A 17219-nucleotide genomic window follows, 5' to 3' on the forward strand; every position below is an offset into this window, starting at 1 on the left:
GAAAATGGGTTTGGCTGACATCTAAGGCTAGGTTCACACTGCAGGCCTTGATGCTCAATTCAGATTTTTTTGTGAAATCCGATTTTTTTTTTTGCGTTGCTGTTCACATTTCCAAATATATGCGACTTGTATGTGATCTCCTGTGTGAACTGAAGTCATACAACGCAAGTGTCCCGCATGCGCAGTAGAGGACGCAATGATGTCACAGGCCAGCGTGCTCTATGTTTATGGAAGTAAACATGGATGGCAGTACCAGCACGCATCTAGCGGTCTTTTCCAACCATGAAAAGTCAGTCTTTTCAAGCTGGTTAAACATAAATACTGCTCTCCGCATCATCATCTGCCATTGTTGTTTTTCTTGCCGCTTCTGCGTAGCAAGACGCAGAATAGTGACCTTTGTCGGGTATTAATGGCGTTCAGGTTGGATGAATCCGACCTGGCCGTTCAGACACAGGTCGCATTTGAAAAGATTAGATTCGTATCGGATTCAGGACCAATTAACCAAGTGGCCTGGGTGGGATTGGAAAGAATTGGATCTGTGTTGTTCAGATAGCCATGAAAAGATCAGATCCAGGTCGCATATTGGCAAAAAAATTGGATTTGGGTCACTTCAGGCTGCAGTGTGAACGTAGCCAAAGTGTCATGACCATGGCCTAATTGCTCATTTCATCCACCTGCCTAACTCTGCCCTGGTTCAGATTACTACTCACTAATCCACCTGCTTCTGTTTATTTATATAAAACTCAGTCCAAGCTATCAGGGCCAGATTATTGATGTGAGATTATCACCGATGTTATAGTTAATGTTCACGTTCTCGGGGGCCAGTGGTGAGACAGGTTTTTAGCGTTTCATAGTGTTCCTGATCCACATAGCCTGCCCGTTCCCACCTGAACGTTCTGCCTGAACTCTCTGTGGACTCCTGGAACAGTGAACCAGCCTGTTCCTGTTCTGATCGGGCTTCAGACTCCTGGACTTCTGAGCCTTCCGGTTTTGATCGGATTCCCTAACCCAGCTCGGACTCCTGCTTGTTCTCTGGGCATGCAGCATCTTTTTCACTTTGACCGTTATAGAGGTATGTGTCTGAGTGAGTTGTTTTTTTCAACCCAAAGGCGAGGCTATAGTGACAAATGCCTGTAGGCTACCAGTACTGTAATCATTTATTAGCATGTATCATTAAAACCAATAAGAAACTGCCTTAGCCTCTCTACTACCTCTTGGGCAGTACTAATATTGCAAGAATAAGAAAAAAATCACATGAAAATGTAGAAAAAGGCAGAGTAATATTAAAATGTAATCCAATATTCTTAGTTTAAATGCGTGAAAATTAGATCTTGGGGTAAGAAACACAAACCATGCAGGGTTTTTTTTTATGTTCTCTGATCTGTCATTTACAGATCCTCATTATTATGGACCCCAGAACTCTAATTGAGAGTGTTACTATCTAAATAAAACAACATGCCAGAGAGAAAGAAAAACAACAAAGAGACACTGTTGATCACTTTGAACTGCTTTGGGGCTGCATTAGAAAAAAAAAATGTAAGTGGGACTGACAGACGCTCAGCACAGGTCACAGGTTTTTTATTCTCAATTCAACAAAGAGCAGAGACAAGGTGGCACACTGAGAAATTACACCAGGTATCAATACATTTGATGACATTACAATATCTTACTGAAGTGCTTTGATAACATATCCAGTTTAAAAATAAGGAGTGGAAAAAAGGCAATACAGAAAATATAGCTGCAGTTGAAGCTCATCTATAAACATAATGCTACAAAGTTGAAGAATCTTGGTGAGGGACAGTGATGTACAGAAAATTTCCTTTTTAAAACACTATGTTCCCAAAGGCTACAAGGCTGGCAACACCAGAAAAATGTTCAAAGATCTAATCAAAATCTCTAAAGAGAAACCTGCTACTACGGCGCGTAAACACAAAGCTAATCTCAATGCTAAATTTTATGTACAGCTTAACTAAACAGGGGAATTTATGGCACAGTACACTGAAAATTAACGTTTTGTATATGTTATAAAATGGCATCGTCAGACTCATAAATGGCCTTCAGTTGGAAACGATATAGGTGTTATGGGTGAAGGTGGAAGTGCTGGAGAGATTCATTAAAAAACACTTAAAATCTATGAAAGAAAAGAAGGAAAAAAGATATTATGTGAGGAAATATATGCACACTTACATACTTATATGTAACACTTAAAGGATGACAGCATCTGAACTAAAGGAAATATAACATTTCCCTGCAACTGGTGTTTTTTATTTTTATTTTTTACAAATAATGGCAATCACTTACAAAAGCATTGATAAGTTACAGTAAAAAGAAGCAGACAACGAGTAACAAATTAGAAGAAAGGGTAGTGAACAAAATGTGCCTTTGTATGAATTGAACTAAGCATGTCTCTGCATGTCTGAATGTCCACAGAGCTGAAATGAAAGACAACTGAACTCCCAGTACTTTATTTAAATAAAGAAGCAAAATCTTTAAGAACCAAGAGAGGAAGTTCAGTTATCTTTGTTCACTAGCAGCTGTTGCAATGATCAGGATGACCTAAATCTACGCTGACTCAATGTCTGCATGCATGATTTTATTCTATACTTGTTGTTTCTTTTGCCTAGACTTCTAAATATTTACCAACATGTGTTTCTGGATCCTAATCTACCTTCATTTTGTTTCACATAGTTGTATCTTTATGTTCGTGTGTTTTCTTTACACCAGCAACCATTTGGTGAACTCAGTGGCCCTCACCACTCGGCGGTTTAGCTTCGTGCCCCGCCGCCCCTCCGGGCAGCCAGGGGGAGACAGAGTGGGAGGTGGTTTGCTTAGCCATACTGTAGTGGCTGATCACCGTGTAGAAACGACCCCTTGAATTGGCATCTTGAGCGGCATAGTAAGCCTCGAGTGAAGCAGGGATGCACCGCTTGTGCTGTAAGAAAAGGTGGGAAAATTTAAGGGTTAATTGTTTTAATCTTACACTTTTGCATGGAACACAGGGGCGGCTTTACCATTAGGCAAAACTAGACAGTTTCCCAGGGAACCAAGTTCCTGGGGGCCAAATAAAACTCCTTTTACATGTATGATTAATCCAGCTATTACTTATTTGTGCACATTAATTATGCTTTTGATAAAGATCCTTTCACTAAAATGCCCTGTTTGGTGACAACATATAAAAGCCCAAAATCTGCTCTCCAAAGCAAGTACATTTGTAATTAATGCAGCTATTATCTCATTCAAATTTAAATGGAGAACAGATAAGCAGATTATGGCTTACAATGAAAAGGACTGAGGAATCAGCTAAGTAATGATCGGAAAAAAAATCTTTCATTCTTTTTGAGATAGCACGAAATGTCAGCTGAGCACATTGTCAATATGAAAAGAAAAAGGGACAAAAGAAAATATAGAGAGGAAAACGACAAGAAAAGGGACAAGTAGAGAGGGACAAAACGTAGAACAAAACATTTTTGTCTATTCCATTAAAATTTCTGTATCTGTATAGTGGGTCTGTTTTATGAGTTGTCTTCTTAGTTCAGAGGGCCCCCTGCCTGTCTTTGACTAGGGCCCCAAATTTCCTTAATCCGCCCCTGACTGTACATTGTACGTAAGTCAGTATACTCTTGCTGCCTATTATAATATTAGCTGGTTATTTACAAGGTATCGAAGAAAATAGGTTTATTATACAGCCACCAACTCTAAACAGTCAGATAGATGAGGTGTTTATGTATTATGTTATTTTTGCTTCAAACGTTGAGTACTTTAAAGAGAAAGTGCACCAAAGAAAGGGAACTGATAAGAAATGCTGCCTTCACAACCAAGATCTACGAACAACTTTGAACATGAAAAATAGCAATAATAGCTGATCAACTAAATGCCAAAGCAGCTTAAAATATATACTTCCTAGCCACTTCCCTTAACTGAAAATGTCATAATTCAAGGCGTTAGTTGTCGTTTTTCTCAAATAACCAAGACTCAACTTGAAAAGGAGAGTGGACGCTAATATTTTCAACTGCAAATCTTGAAGTTGATAGATTTATATTTCTTTTTTGTCCTGAACTGAATCTGTGAGACGCCAGAGTACATCAAATCCTGGGTACACCATGAATGGCATCAGGGATAACATTTGTTAAGTTGCAGATTTGCTTAATCACTTTTTCTTTTACATATCCTGTCAATATTTATACATAACTAATATGATTGGTATACAGAGGACCTACAACAGGGTAAAGATTAAAAATAAGCACATTTTGAAGACTGCTAGTATCTGGATAAAATGTTGACGACAATAAACCAATGACTTGCACTAATGACTTAGAATGTGCATGAACACATATTTGATCCTCTTATTTATTTTAGGTGTTTATAAAAGGATTAAATTGTCTGGTGGTGGTCCAGTATCCCCAGAATTCACACCAGCAGGAAAGTTAGTCTTAAAGAAAATGGAGGTATATTTTAGAAAGGATCCAGGGAGAGGTTTAACAGTCATAGACTGAGCCAAACCACTTTGCCTCAATGTTGGTCACGATACAGTCAGCATCAGAGATCATTTGAGGCAATAAGATGTCTTCAGGTTATCTAAAGGACAAAATAACATGTATGTAGTTGAGAGTGTGTCTAAACATAACTGGCTCTTACTGTAACTTAATGTTGGGATTTTCTGTTAACTAAATCTCCTTCATGTGCTCCAAAAAAGGTGTTATATATTTATATGTGAGCAATCCAGCTCACCAATAACAATAAGGAATCCTGGATCTAAGAAATAAAAAAGTAGTCCACCTGTTCAATTAAGATTGTTTTGTAATGTGTAGTTGTCATGATTGTGCCCATTGTTGACTTCTGTTTCAGTTTATCTTTAAGTTTTTTAGTTTCACTTTGAGTTATTTTATTCTGTGTTTTCTTGTTCATTGGTTTCTATTTCCAATCTGTGTTATATTTAAGCAGTCTTGTATCTTTTGAGTTACTCTGTGTTGCCCCCTTGTGCAAGTCTCCTTTTCCATAGCTAACTTCTAGTTACTTCTGTCTACACCTGCTCCCTATCACCTAATTAGTCCTCCCATTGTATCTGTTTGCCATATATCCCTAATCTTTATTTTTTATTTTTTAAGTAGGCCTTAAAAAAAGTTTCTAATCATATGTTGGATTTAGAGATTGGAGTGGGTAAAAAAAATCAATCTTTCATTATTTGGAAGACTATAACAGAAGCCTTTCAATTGACAGGGCAATTCTGTTTTTAATTAGGACTTGGTATTGGTTAACTATTCAGTGCAAATGGAGAAGAGCATTGTTTTTGTATCTTTTCTGCAGTAACAAAACAAACAAACAAAAAATCCTTATGCAATTAAGAGTATTTGGTTGAGGAAAAGTAACAATCAAATAAATGAGTGAGAAGAGAAAAACATGTGTGAAAAAGTACGTGTTTGTATTTACCATCTTTGTCTCTGACACATGTACGGTAGTCATACATGTTTAATCTGGATATGGAGGTGTGGTGGATGATCCTCCCACCACCACATCGTGTTAGTATTTTCTTTTCTTGCTTTATATTATATTACAATTTATGTTTAAGTTGGTTATTTTAGACAGGTATTTTCTAATGGGTGCACACTTTAGTTAATGTCTGTCTGAATGGTTTATTTACACTTGTTCTTTTGTTTGAGGTGCTGCTGATGCAAACCAGCTGGAGAAGGAAACCTGCAGCGTACCATTTTTGAAAGACTGACGGAAGAGACTTGCTTCAAGAAGTTTTCAATTAGTTTGTCACTTAAATATTCACTAATTGTTTCTGCTAAGTAAAAGTTAGTTTTGCTTTATTTGTTTCACAGAATGGTTAATTTTGTATTTATTGGTTCTTTTGTTATGTTGTGCTTCCCTCATTTTGTCGACTTGGGTTACTCCATCCCTTTTTAAGCAGCCTTTAGTTCTTTGTTTGCAGGTCAGTTTTTTGTTTGATTTGGATCCTCAGTTGAGTTGGGCCCAGATTCATGTTATTTTGTATTTAAGTTATTTTGTATTGCTTTTGAGCCTTTGTTAACCATTTTTACACAATTAAATGAAAGCACTTTTCAAATTTTGAACACCTTTTGTCCTTATTTAAGTTTGGTCCCTAACAGGAGGTCTATAACCCGATATTTTCCACTTCAAAGCCAGGGTTTGATGAGCAACTCTCAAGGTGACCTCTTCAATGGCAAAGTAACTTTAACATTAAGAGAAGCCAAGAGAGGGGGACGTTGTACATGCATTTATGTGCAGTACTAAACATTTTGGCAATTTGCTTTATGACCTTAGCCACTGAAAAAGAAAAAAAAGTATATGACGGTTATCATGAAACAGCTACAAGGCCTTATCTTTTTTCTTTCTCTCCATAATTAACATAGCTGATAAAATTTTACAGCAGATTTATTTGGCTTTAAGCAAATTATGCTTGATTACACAAACCCACAAGAACATTTGTGATTGATTGATGATTGCCAATAAAATAAGAAGAGCCTCCTGTAATTTTGAATCTGAAAATATAAGTGGGCCAGCAGCTTTTCTCTCTGCTCCCATAAGGGACTTAACTCACCATTTTTTCTTTATTTAGATAGGTGACAAGGAAAAGATGGAGAAGTCAAGTGCACAGAGAATAGAGGGCCTTGTTCAGGGACAATTCTGCAGGCTAAATGTACAGTGTGACAAATTAACATCACGAAAATGACTATTAGGGTAATTTACTCACAAAGGTCGTTTTTGAGTATGTGGTTTTTATTTTACCAGGATGTTTTTATTTTAAAATCTTCCGAGCATATTTTCCAAAGTTTATATCTTGTAGATCAGGGGTCTTCAACGTTTTTTAGGCCAAGAAGCCCCAAACTGATGGCGAGATGGAGCGGGGACCCTTAATTATATATTTGTATGAAATTGTGTTATATCAAACTGGTTCTATTGTCACTCTTTTACAGCTGGGGTCATGTAATGAAAGTAATTTTGTCCTGGGATTATTAAAGTATTTCTGATTCGGATTCCTGGTTGATGGGACAGGTGTTGTGTATGAAACGGTGCCCAGCTTGAAAGAGCTCCTGTGTGTCGCTGAATGTGTGCATTGATGACTGAACAACATCTTCTGCCTCCATTTATCTGTTTACTACAGTGTGTTGAATTCATGTTAATGTATATTTAAAGGCATTTCAATTAGTGGAAAAAATTGCAGGGGGAATATAAAAAGAGTCTAATCAACCAAAACTTTTGTGAGCCCCATGCAGTACCTCAGTGGACCCCTATGGGTCGCGGACCCTGTTGAAGACCTCCTTTGTAGATCATAATGCTCCTCTTCATACTACTTTTTATCTCTACTTAAAGGCGAAGTTCGGTTTTTAACAATTTTAGCCCATTTTCTGTAGTGTCCAGGATGAAATCGAATGATCGACACCAAAATTTTGACAATTGGTCCTGTCTCTGCTATTTGGCTCATGCAGAATCCCCCCCTGGCTGCTTTAGAATGGCTTCCATAGAGCATGTCCGATAATGTCCTTAAAACAACCTTAAACGTTCTTTTTTTAAAATATGCTACTCACCGGGTCGTCAGCGCTGTTCAATGACGTTCCAAAAAAAGTTTCGTGAAGAAAAAACGTTTCCGACGTCGAGGTGCTAACGTCTCTGTTAAACACTTTAAAAAACTCTGAAAATGGAATACGAAAGGTGGATTCTTGATTCTCGACGTCGGAGTACACAGAGTGAAGCGAAAAGACTACAACTGTGTAAACAGGCCCCATTTCCGTTTCCGGTGGCAGGGGAATATTGACTATTCCAACAGAACTCAATGGGATTTACAAAATGCTAAATAAAACACTACAGGAACGTTTTTTCTTTACGAAACTTTTTTTGGAACGTCATTGAACAGCGCTGACGACCTGGTGAGTAGCATATTAAAAAAAAAGAACGTTTAAGGTTGTTTTAAGGACATTATCGGACATGCTCTATGGAAGCCATTCTAAAGCAGCCAGGGGTGGATTCTAAATGAGCCAAAAAGCAGAGAAAGGACCAATTGTCAAAATTTTGGTGTCGATCATTCGATTTCATCCTGGACACTACAGAAAATGGGCTAAAAGTGTTAAAAACCGAACTTCTCCTTTAACAATCATTTTTGCACTCAGACATTTACACTTTTCACTATAGCCTTTTCAAGTTTTACATTAGAAGAGGATTACTAGAACAGAACTGGACAAAACAAATAAAGCAAGTTCTCTCCAGGGTATCAATAAAGTGTTTTTCCTAGTTCAATTATCCCCTGTGAGTTAACAGGAGATCTCTCCTTACCGAATTTATTTTATGGAAGCTTTGTTTTTCTACTAAAATATCTTACTGTATTTTTCTTGATCTGTTAAGAGATTGGTGCCCCATTTCACACTTTGTTTGTGTTTGTTCCTGTAAACACAGAAAGAAAAAGAAGACAGAAAAATACAGTACATTGCCCAGCCAAAAATAAAAGTCACAAACTAAGTGGACAACCTTTAGCTTTGATTACAGCAAGCATTCACTATTGCAGTGTTTTGATAAGCTTCTGCTTAATTCAGATGTATTACTTCCATTCTGTGTTGCATTTATCTTACACCAAGATTAACAATGGAAGAGTCTAATCAAATGCTAAGTTCGAGGTCTGGAGTTGCTGGTGGTCGAGTCATGTATTAATGTAATGTCTCAAGTTCCATAAACCAATCTTTGACAATTTGAACCAGGTGAATCTAGGTATTGCCATCCTAAAATACGCCGGTACCATTAGGGAAGAGAAAACCTATTGACAGCTAGAATAAGGTCAATCAGTATATTCAGTTACTCAGGTGACCTAATTCTTTCTGTATAATGTTGCTTTCCTGTACAGTGTGTATGAGTGCATCAATCCACCTGCCTCTCTCCTGACCCTGTTGTGCACCTCACTCTGCAAGAAGGTTAATCTTGACCCATCAGACAACGTGAACCTCCACCAGTCCTCCAGAGTTCACTCTTTATGCTCCCTATTGATCTATTCTTTTTTACCCTCAGTAAAACTTACTGATTGGTGGGTGAAAGTGGAATTGGATGCTGGAGTTGGCCTTGCAACCTACAGGTTGACTGTTCAAGTTCAAGTTCCTGCTTTCAGTGTTGTTATTTCCTTGGGCAAGACACTTAACCCTCATTGCCTACTGACGGTGGTCAGTGGCCTGGTGGCACCTGTGTATGGAAGTCTTGCTTCTGTCAGTGAGCCCCAGGTAGCTGTGACTACAATGAGGCCTGCCACCTTCAGTGTGTGCATTAATTGATGAATGACTGAATGTAGTCTAAAGTGCTTTGGTCAAGACTCCTTACTTGAAAAAGCTCTATAGAAATACAGGCGATTTATCATTTACCACAGTGGTTTCTGACTGATACACAGCTGTTCAGTCCCAGTCCCTTGATGTTCCCTTAAAATCGTGTGTGTTAAAAACTTCTCAGTTTAGTTCTTAGTTTTAACTGTTACACTTGGTTTTTGGTTTTCTTTAATTCAATTTGACCAAACTTATAAGTATCCGCTAATAACAGCATAAATTCATTCAGAATATGACCACATTTCTTCCTGAAAAACAACGATTCAAATGGGTACTGCGTCTGCAATATAAGGAGAAAGGGCCATTCCACCAGAAGTAAAACTGACCAATATCGCTACAAATGTTTTCCATGATAAGACCAACTTGTACATTTGTTGGTACTCAAAGGTCACTGTGTCTGATATTTCTTGACGTTTTTCAATTTTTTCCCCTAAAAATGTTTAATAGTTGAGGTATTTTATCATACTATAATCCAGTTCAAAAGTATTCAACTACCACATACTTTAAAAAAAAAAGATTTTAATGGAAAAAAAGTTTGATTTTATGATGAAAAATAAAACACAAGCAGCTGATCTTTGACATACTGTCCATTCTGGTTAATTGCTTTATTGCCTGACTTGCGTCCCCCCAAACCACCAGATGTCATATTGACGCTGGTTTTTAGGCTAAATCTGGTCGGTCCGTCATAGTCTTGATTTGGTCCAAAATAGATGTTAAGTATTTGGCTATATCTGGTTGATCAATTTTTTTCCAATTTAGTCCAATAATAGATGCTGAAAAGACTTTGCAAACCCAGTTTTTAAAGTCTTTTCAACAATCTGAAATTTACAGCTTTTTATCTCACTTTTCAACCAAATTTAAACATTTGGACGTAGATCATGTTGTCTTTGCTATGTCTTTTCAACCAATTTTTGCTTGGTGGGTCAGGTTTGGACAAATGTAATGACAAGATATAAACTGAAGTATGGGCCAAATAAATCTCTTACCTTATATATGAATCCATCTGGGCAAGCATGGTCGTAAGTGAAAGCTTTATAAACCACCAGGAACACGATGCAGGCAAGGAAGGCCAAGGCCAGGATGATCAGAATTGTCACCTGGAGGAGAGACAAACACATGGTCATTGTGTCTGTCAGAGTGGAATGGAAGGTTTGGTGTTTATACAGTATGCGGTTCAGTGTCAGGGGTTTGACAGTGAGAAAGATGGAGTATGTACACCACAATGTCTCTGTGTGGTGTCATTATAAATGGTAAGATGTTGCTGACTGAGGTCAATGGCTCCTTGAGGCAAGGTGTTCTGTTTAGTTACATGATTAATTTTCCAGATGGGTCACATATATAAACCAGATGGCTGTTACTACCACAATTACATGGTTCAGGGAGATACAAGACATAAAATATAGGAGGTAAAACTGAAAGAAAGCTTATATCTTTTTAATGATCTTGTTTTGATTTTGCTGGTTTGTTGTTTCATAGTCCAGCACTCCTACATTGCAAAATGTATCTGTATATATGCAGAACTTGAATATTTAATCTCGGGAAATATTAACCTAATCCTTTTAATGTATTTTGTTAAGTTACTTTAGAAACTGCACAAAGTAGTTTTCTAGATGATTGAAATCTCAATATTTCAGAGAGCTACAGTACTGATACCACGTAAAGCATAGAGCAGCTCCGCCCAACGAGTGTCAGACACACTTTTGCACCATGCAGCGAGAGCAGCAAAGCTGCTTCAGCCGCACGTCAGAACTAACTGGTACAATCTAAACTGCAGGCACCAGGATAAAAAAAGCGAACATATTCTGCCGGCAGATTTCTGCATTTTAAGTTAATTGATGCGTCAATAAACTGTTTCAGAGGAGTGATCACAGCGCTCTGTCATCAGCGATGTGTCTGTCTCACGGCCAGCTCCCAGGTTTGATTAATACTTTGTAATAAATACATGAATAAAGCACAAACATACTCAGTTTTGCCCCCGCTCTATTTTTAAATACGCAGTAGAGGTATTTCAACGTAATAGAGGACATGTACCTGTATATAAAACCCGCGCCCTATAGTCCGGTGCGCCTTATGTGTGTGTTAAGTACAATAATGGCACATATAACTGAGACTGCGCCTTTTAGTACGGTGCGCCTTATAGTCATGAAAATACCTTAATTGAACAAGGTGGACAGAAATGATGGAAAATGGAAGTATGAAAAACCAAGAGCATCAATAATCTTCATTATACCTTCATGCTAGAACTGCATTGCTTAAGGTGCATGTGGTGTTGCTCTGCTAGCATAATTCTGATGTTATATTTTAGAGAGAACTTTAGGCAAGGAAAAGCAAATTTATTTGTAGAGCACAATTCAGTACAAAGACAAAGACAAATGCAGGACCTGGTTTAGGTCCTGTATTTGTCAATCAGAGCTTATTTGTTCCGATGTTCTTTGCCTCTAGTGTTGGATGCTGCGCAGCTAAAAAGATTTTTGCCAGTACATTCATGTTTGGATATTTGTTATGACCTGTAACAGCAGCAACCATGGCAAGTTGTTTTTTTTTTACACACCGGAAGCAGCTCATTAACATCGTACAAGCTTAAATAATAAACTTCTTTTGCGAGCACCAGCTGAGTTGAAAAGGAGAGGATGAGGATGCCAAGCAGGAGAAAGGAGAAGAGAAAATCTTGGCAAATTGAGGATTTTCTTTTACCAATCTTTATAGAAAATATGATATCTTTAGGAGATAATTTTGAAGAACTCCTAGCCATCTGGCATTGCAGTATTATTTGCTCTACTGAAACTTGGCTGCAGGATCATATCTCTGACTTTAATGTCTCCCTGCCAGGCTTTGTGACCACACAAGCACCCAGACATAATAACAAAGTTGGAAATTGGTATGCATTTACTGAAGGATAATGTTAAGGTTGAATTATTTAGTCATTGCAACAAAATTGCTATCACTGCCAGTTATTTGCAAAAAATAAAATATTACAATCAACCCTTTTTACAATAGGCGGCCACATTTCTCCAGATCAGACAAATCACCACCCAGCAAGAGTCAAATAACAAAATATGGAAATGCATATATTTCTGAATGATGCGAATGTAGCTGAAGTGTCGAAAGATTAATTTTTTCTGACAGACAAGACAATGCTGCAGTGGGTCATATTAACATGAAAGAGGGAATGTTCCTTTATATTTCCAATTTGACATCCTGATTTAGTGATTTAGAGTGAGCTTTAAATTGGAATTATGCAAATCACATTCAAAGGATAGCTTTAGGGATGTGTGCAGTGCTAGTGTATGGCTGTATCTTTTCACTCAAAGATGAAATGCAACATTTGATTTTAATCGTCAGGCAGCTGAATAATCAAATCTTCCATGTAGGATGAATATTCCTAATGTCTTGTTTTCCATTCCTGACTAGCGCTGAAGCCATTTCGGATTACTGCTCAGCACACAATCTGTCACAGTGAGATGTCAGAGCAATTATACAAGTGAGATCATCAGTCTCCAGCAGCATTATGAGGGTGGACAGGGACACGCATGCTAAGTGACTGTTTACCCCGTGTCAACTGAGGGACACAGCTTTCTCCCTCGGTTGCCTCCGACACTTCTGCTAAATTACATCACAAGGTACCTATATTAAAAGGATGCAGTTAAAGTCACTGCGACCCTTCCTTTGAAACTGCAGCAGACGGGAACTGACTGATTAAGACCCTCTGAATGGGCTTCTTTTGAAATCGATCAATAATGATGGAAATGAAACATTTTATCATGAAGAGGGATTACAGTAAAGCTTCAAAGATAACTGAGGAAGCAGCATGTTTACTGTCTGTGTATAAATATAAACTCCAGCTATAAGTGGCTGGGGGGATTTTTCACTTCAACCAGAGCAGATTTGGCTGAAATTGACTTAATTGTGTTCATGTCAAATGGTAAATTAATGGCTTTATTAAATGATGGGCATACTTAACAAAAGCCGTACGTAGGCGTACATCTGAAGGAAAGAAAAAATTAAAGGAAAAGTCCGGTCATATTAAAAAGGAAACTTCTGAAAGTACTTTAAATATGAAATTAATACCGTTCAATAGTAAAGTGTTTTTAATTAAGAGTAATTTTCATTTGTTTGTCAAAGAACACTGCTGCCACCTGCAGGTTTGTGACGTCATGGTACAGTATCGGCTGTTGAGCAAGTCCCAGTGCTGTATCTGGTGCACAATGTGCTATTATTCATGTAATCTTGAAAACATTCTTTTTCGAAATGTTGGCTACATATTACGTGTTTTATCTCTGGCCAGAAGTTCGATGGCAAATCCTCTCTCTTCAAGTTGGCAATCCAACAATGAACCGTCCGTGGAGGATCAGGAATCAGAAAGGTGAAATAACACATTTTTTCCATTTTTACCCGATGTATTACAACTTCCAACTGCCATGCGCATAGGCATTGTCAGTTTAACTATAGCTCTGGTGAGTTTCAATGGTGAAGTCCTCTCGAAATCTTCAATAATTGTTGTTGATTGCAGATGTGTCTAGAAGCTTCCATTGATTTTGCTTGTACAGTGGGGAGAATGTCGCTAGGCTTACCGCATCCGTGACGTCTCTGCCGGAAGATGTCCGGAGTGAAGTGTTATTATATTTCAGTGTATTCTCATTATGAGTACGTATGAATTTTTTTCATCGTATACGCATGCGCATCTTCTGCCCCATTCAAGAACATAGAATATAAATTACAATTAGCCCTAACCCTGACCCTAACCCTAAGATATAAAACAGCAAGCAACGTAGTTAGAGACATGAATAAGTGACTATTGCACTGTTTTTCCCAGTTTTACGTCCGTCCGCGGATCTGCTTTTTTTTTCTGTCTGCCAGCGCATGCGCACTGATCTGGGTTTTTGAGGAAAAACGTCCAAAACGTACGAAATAGTGTGCATAACTTTTCGTACGATTTCATACGAACTGATAATGAGAATATGTTATATATTTTGGTGATCGCACCAAAAAATGTTATTGTTTTTTTACTGATTAACGCTAAATTCATTAAATCACCGCAAACGTGGGAGGGAGAGGGGCAGTGTCAATGTCACAGGGGTCTCTGGGGCTTGTTGATAAGGCTGGTAGCCGATGGTAAGAAACTCTTCTTGTGGTGTGAGGTTTTGGTCCTGATGTACCGCAGCCTCCTGCCAGAGGGAAGTGACTGAAATAGTTTGTGGCTGGGGTGCGAGGGATCAGCCACAATCTTCCCTGCATGCCTGTCCTGGAGGCATACAGATCCTGAAAAGATGGAAGATTGCACCTTCTCTGCAGATCAGATGACCCGGTGCAGTCTGCCCTTGTCCGTGGCGGTGGCACCAGCATAGCAGGCGATGGAGGAGGTGAGGATGGATTCAGTGATGCTACATGGCTGGTTTAATTTTTTCAGCTGCTGCAGGAAGTACATCCTCTGCAGAGCTTTCTTGGTGAGGGAGTTGATGTTCAGCTCCCACTTTAGGTCCTGTGAGATGATAGTTCCCAGGAACAAAAAGGCTTCCCAGTGTCAATTGTGGAGTCACAGAGGGTGATGGGCATAGCTGGGGCTGAATTCTTCTTGAAATTCACAACCATCTCTGCTGTTTTTAGAGCTTTGAGCTCCAGGTTGTTCTCCCTGCACCAGGTAGCCAGATGGCCATACAGTAGAGTTGTCAAAAGTATCGAAACTCAAAAAAGTATCGATACTGAAATGTTGTATCCGGATACAATACTCGTTTTTAAAAGTATCGATACAGTGCCGTCACCAGTGGCACCTAAGCAGTCATTCATCTAAAGTGCAGAATAGAGGACAATGCACTTTCAGAACACTGTGTGATTGAATAATTCTGTGCTCTTTTCAGTTTCAGACTTTTTTCTGTAACAGGTGCAGCCGCTGAGAATTATTTTTGTTTCTTAACTGGTTTGGCTAGTGTCATTGTTATGTGTGCAAAGCATAAACAAGGAAGGAACACTTAATTTGAGTTTTCTAAGTTTTTTATCAAGCTTGCTTAATATTGTGCACAGCATACAACCTTTATTGTGTTTATTTATTGTATTTTATTTATTAATGAAAATATTTCTGTAGACTTTTGGAGTCTTTGTTTTTATCCTTGTGGTATCGAAAATGGTATCGAGTATCGAATATTTTCCTTAGTATCGGTATCGAGTTGAAAAGTTTAGTATCGTGACAACCCTACCATACAGAGGATATTTTTGTTTATTCTTACAATTTCAAAAAAAAAATATATCATGTATTATTAGATGTATAGTAATATTTTGAGATATAGTATGCATCTATTCTAAGACATTAGCGTTCTGAGTTAATGTATTCATATTAGGACTTATCTAGGTATATTTAGATTGAAAAAGACCGGGATAGGATTTAAAATCTTTTCACTTCTTTGTATTGTGTTTTAGACATAACTGGGAGCTGTGTGAGGTTATCCTGTCTGTTTAGTATTTTTATGTATTATTCCATAACTCTTTCAAAATGAAAATATATTTTTAATTAAAATTCTAAAACAACAAAAATTAAAAAATTTAAACAAACGAGGCTTTGGTTATTTTTTTCCGATTCACTCATTGCTGGCCTTTAGCTATTAGACATTAAAACCATTTTTAGGATGAAAATCGACCATAACACGCTGGGTTAAAGTCATTACTGTAATGAAAGCCACTGCCTCCGGCAGGTGCTTACACAGCGGAGTTTTCATTCCCAGTTCTTTGCCTGAAGGCAACCAATAGTTTTAACTTCCCCTTAAATAACTTCTCAATATAATAATGACTATAAAACAGGACTTAAGGTTTAACATCAATTTAATCTAAACCAGTAAGAATAAGGTTTCTCATGTCATCTATAGGTTTACCCACATGTACTGTACACACTGTACCAAGATATCTGACAAATGTTCTGTGTCACATCTGTGAATTTCCTCTTAAGGTCCAAAATATTTTTTTTCAATAGCTGAGCAACCTGCAAATTTAAATTAGGGCTGAAACAATTAATCGGATTAATCGTGATTAATAGAATATTGAAATAATCATAGATTGAGTAATCGATTAAACATAACAGGAGTACAGAAACTCTAAAACATGCCTTTAGCTGAGACTGACCCCCATATAAACATTTTGCATTTAAGATAAAAAAAACTGGTTTTGTCCATCCATATGCTCTACCAATATTCCTCAAGTGGAACAGTTTTAGTCATATCTGGTTTAAACTCTGTAAAGAATCTTCTATAAGGAAAACTTTTCTGTCCGATTATTATTCGATTAATGTAAAGAAATAATCGACAGATTAATGTAATTAGTTGAAGCACCAATTTATTAATGTCTAGCCTTGCTTGTTGAGGAATATTAAGCCAGTTTTATATCAATTCCTTATTTCATCCAGGATTGGGTTTGCAAAGTCAGCTGATCTGATATATTTTTTTTTTTTTTCAGAGTGTGCATTGACTCTGATTGTCAGCCTCAATTTTTGAGCCTGACAATTTACTGTTAACAGAAGTTTGAAAAAAAAAAAAAAAAAAAATGCACACAAGAGAAGAGTGAAAGTTTATAAACCAAATGTTTGCATACAGAAATATCCACAAGCCTTGATTTAATTTACACTGGCAGGAACCAGGTTTGTCACTACAACAGCTGGTTAGAATAACAATAACAAACAACATATTTAACTTACTGACAGCTACAAACTAATTTGCAGAACATTGCTTTAAAAAATCCAATAACTAAGATTTACATCAGTAAATTCAAGGTGCTGTAACTTTAAAACAAATCATCATTATATCCAATATTTTTTTTCCATGTAAATTAAAACAAAATACCATAAATAGCTCACAGTAGATAGCTGAATGATGAGTGCCACAGTAATAAAGGGGAGAAAGATTCATTTGATTTACTTGAGAA

General features: G+C 37.5%; 1 protein-coding gene and 1 long non-coding RNA gene across 2 annotated transcripts in view; one reads left to right on the forward strand and one right to left on the reverse strand.

Moving 5' to 3' along the window:
- Window positions 1–913: 913 nt before the first annotated feature.
- LOC119787978 overlaps window positions 914–17219 on the forward strand; it is a 29207-nt gene continuing 12901 nt past the window's right edge. The window contains exon 1 of the long non-coding RNA XR_005281403.1: window positions 914–1072. This is a non-coding gene — a long non-coding RNA (uncharacterized LOC119787978). The remainder of the gene's footprint in view (window positions 1073–17219) is intronic.
- Window positions 1562–17219, reverse strand: part of nsg2 (neuronal vesicle trafficking associated 2) — a 56087-nt gene continuing 40429 nt past the window's right edge. Inside the window, exons 4-5 of the mRNA XM_038292084.1 lie at window positions 10304–10414; window positions 1562–2932 (exon numbers count right to left, since the gene is read on the reverse strand). Of these exons, the coding sequence (XP_038148012.1) occupies window positions 2741–2932; window positions 10304–10414 (303 nt within the window). The 3' untranslated portion in view covers window positions 1562–2740. The remainder of the gene's footprint in view (window positions 2933–10303; window positions 10415–17219) is intronic.

The sequence above is a fragment of the Cyprinodon tularosa genome, unplaced genomic scaffold, assembly GCF_016077235.1.
Source record: "Cyprinodon tularosa strain WSP-4 unplaced genomic scaffold, ASM1607723v1 ctg307, whole genome shotgun sequence".
In the NCBI taxonomy this organism is placed as follows: domain Eukaryota; kingdom Metazoa; phylum Chordata; class Actinopteri; order Cyprinodontiformes; family Cyprinodontidae; genus Cyprinodon; species Cyprinodon tularosa.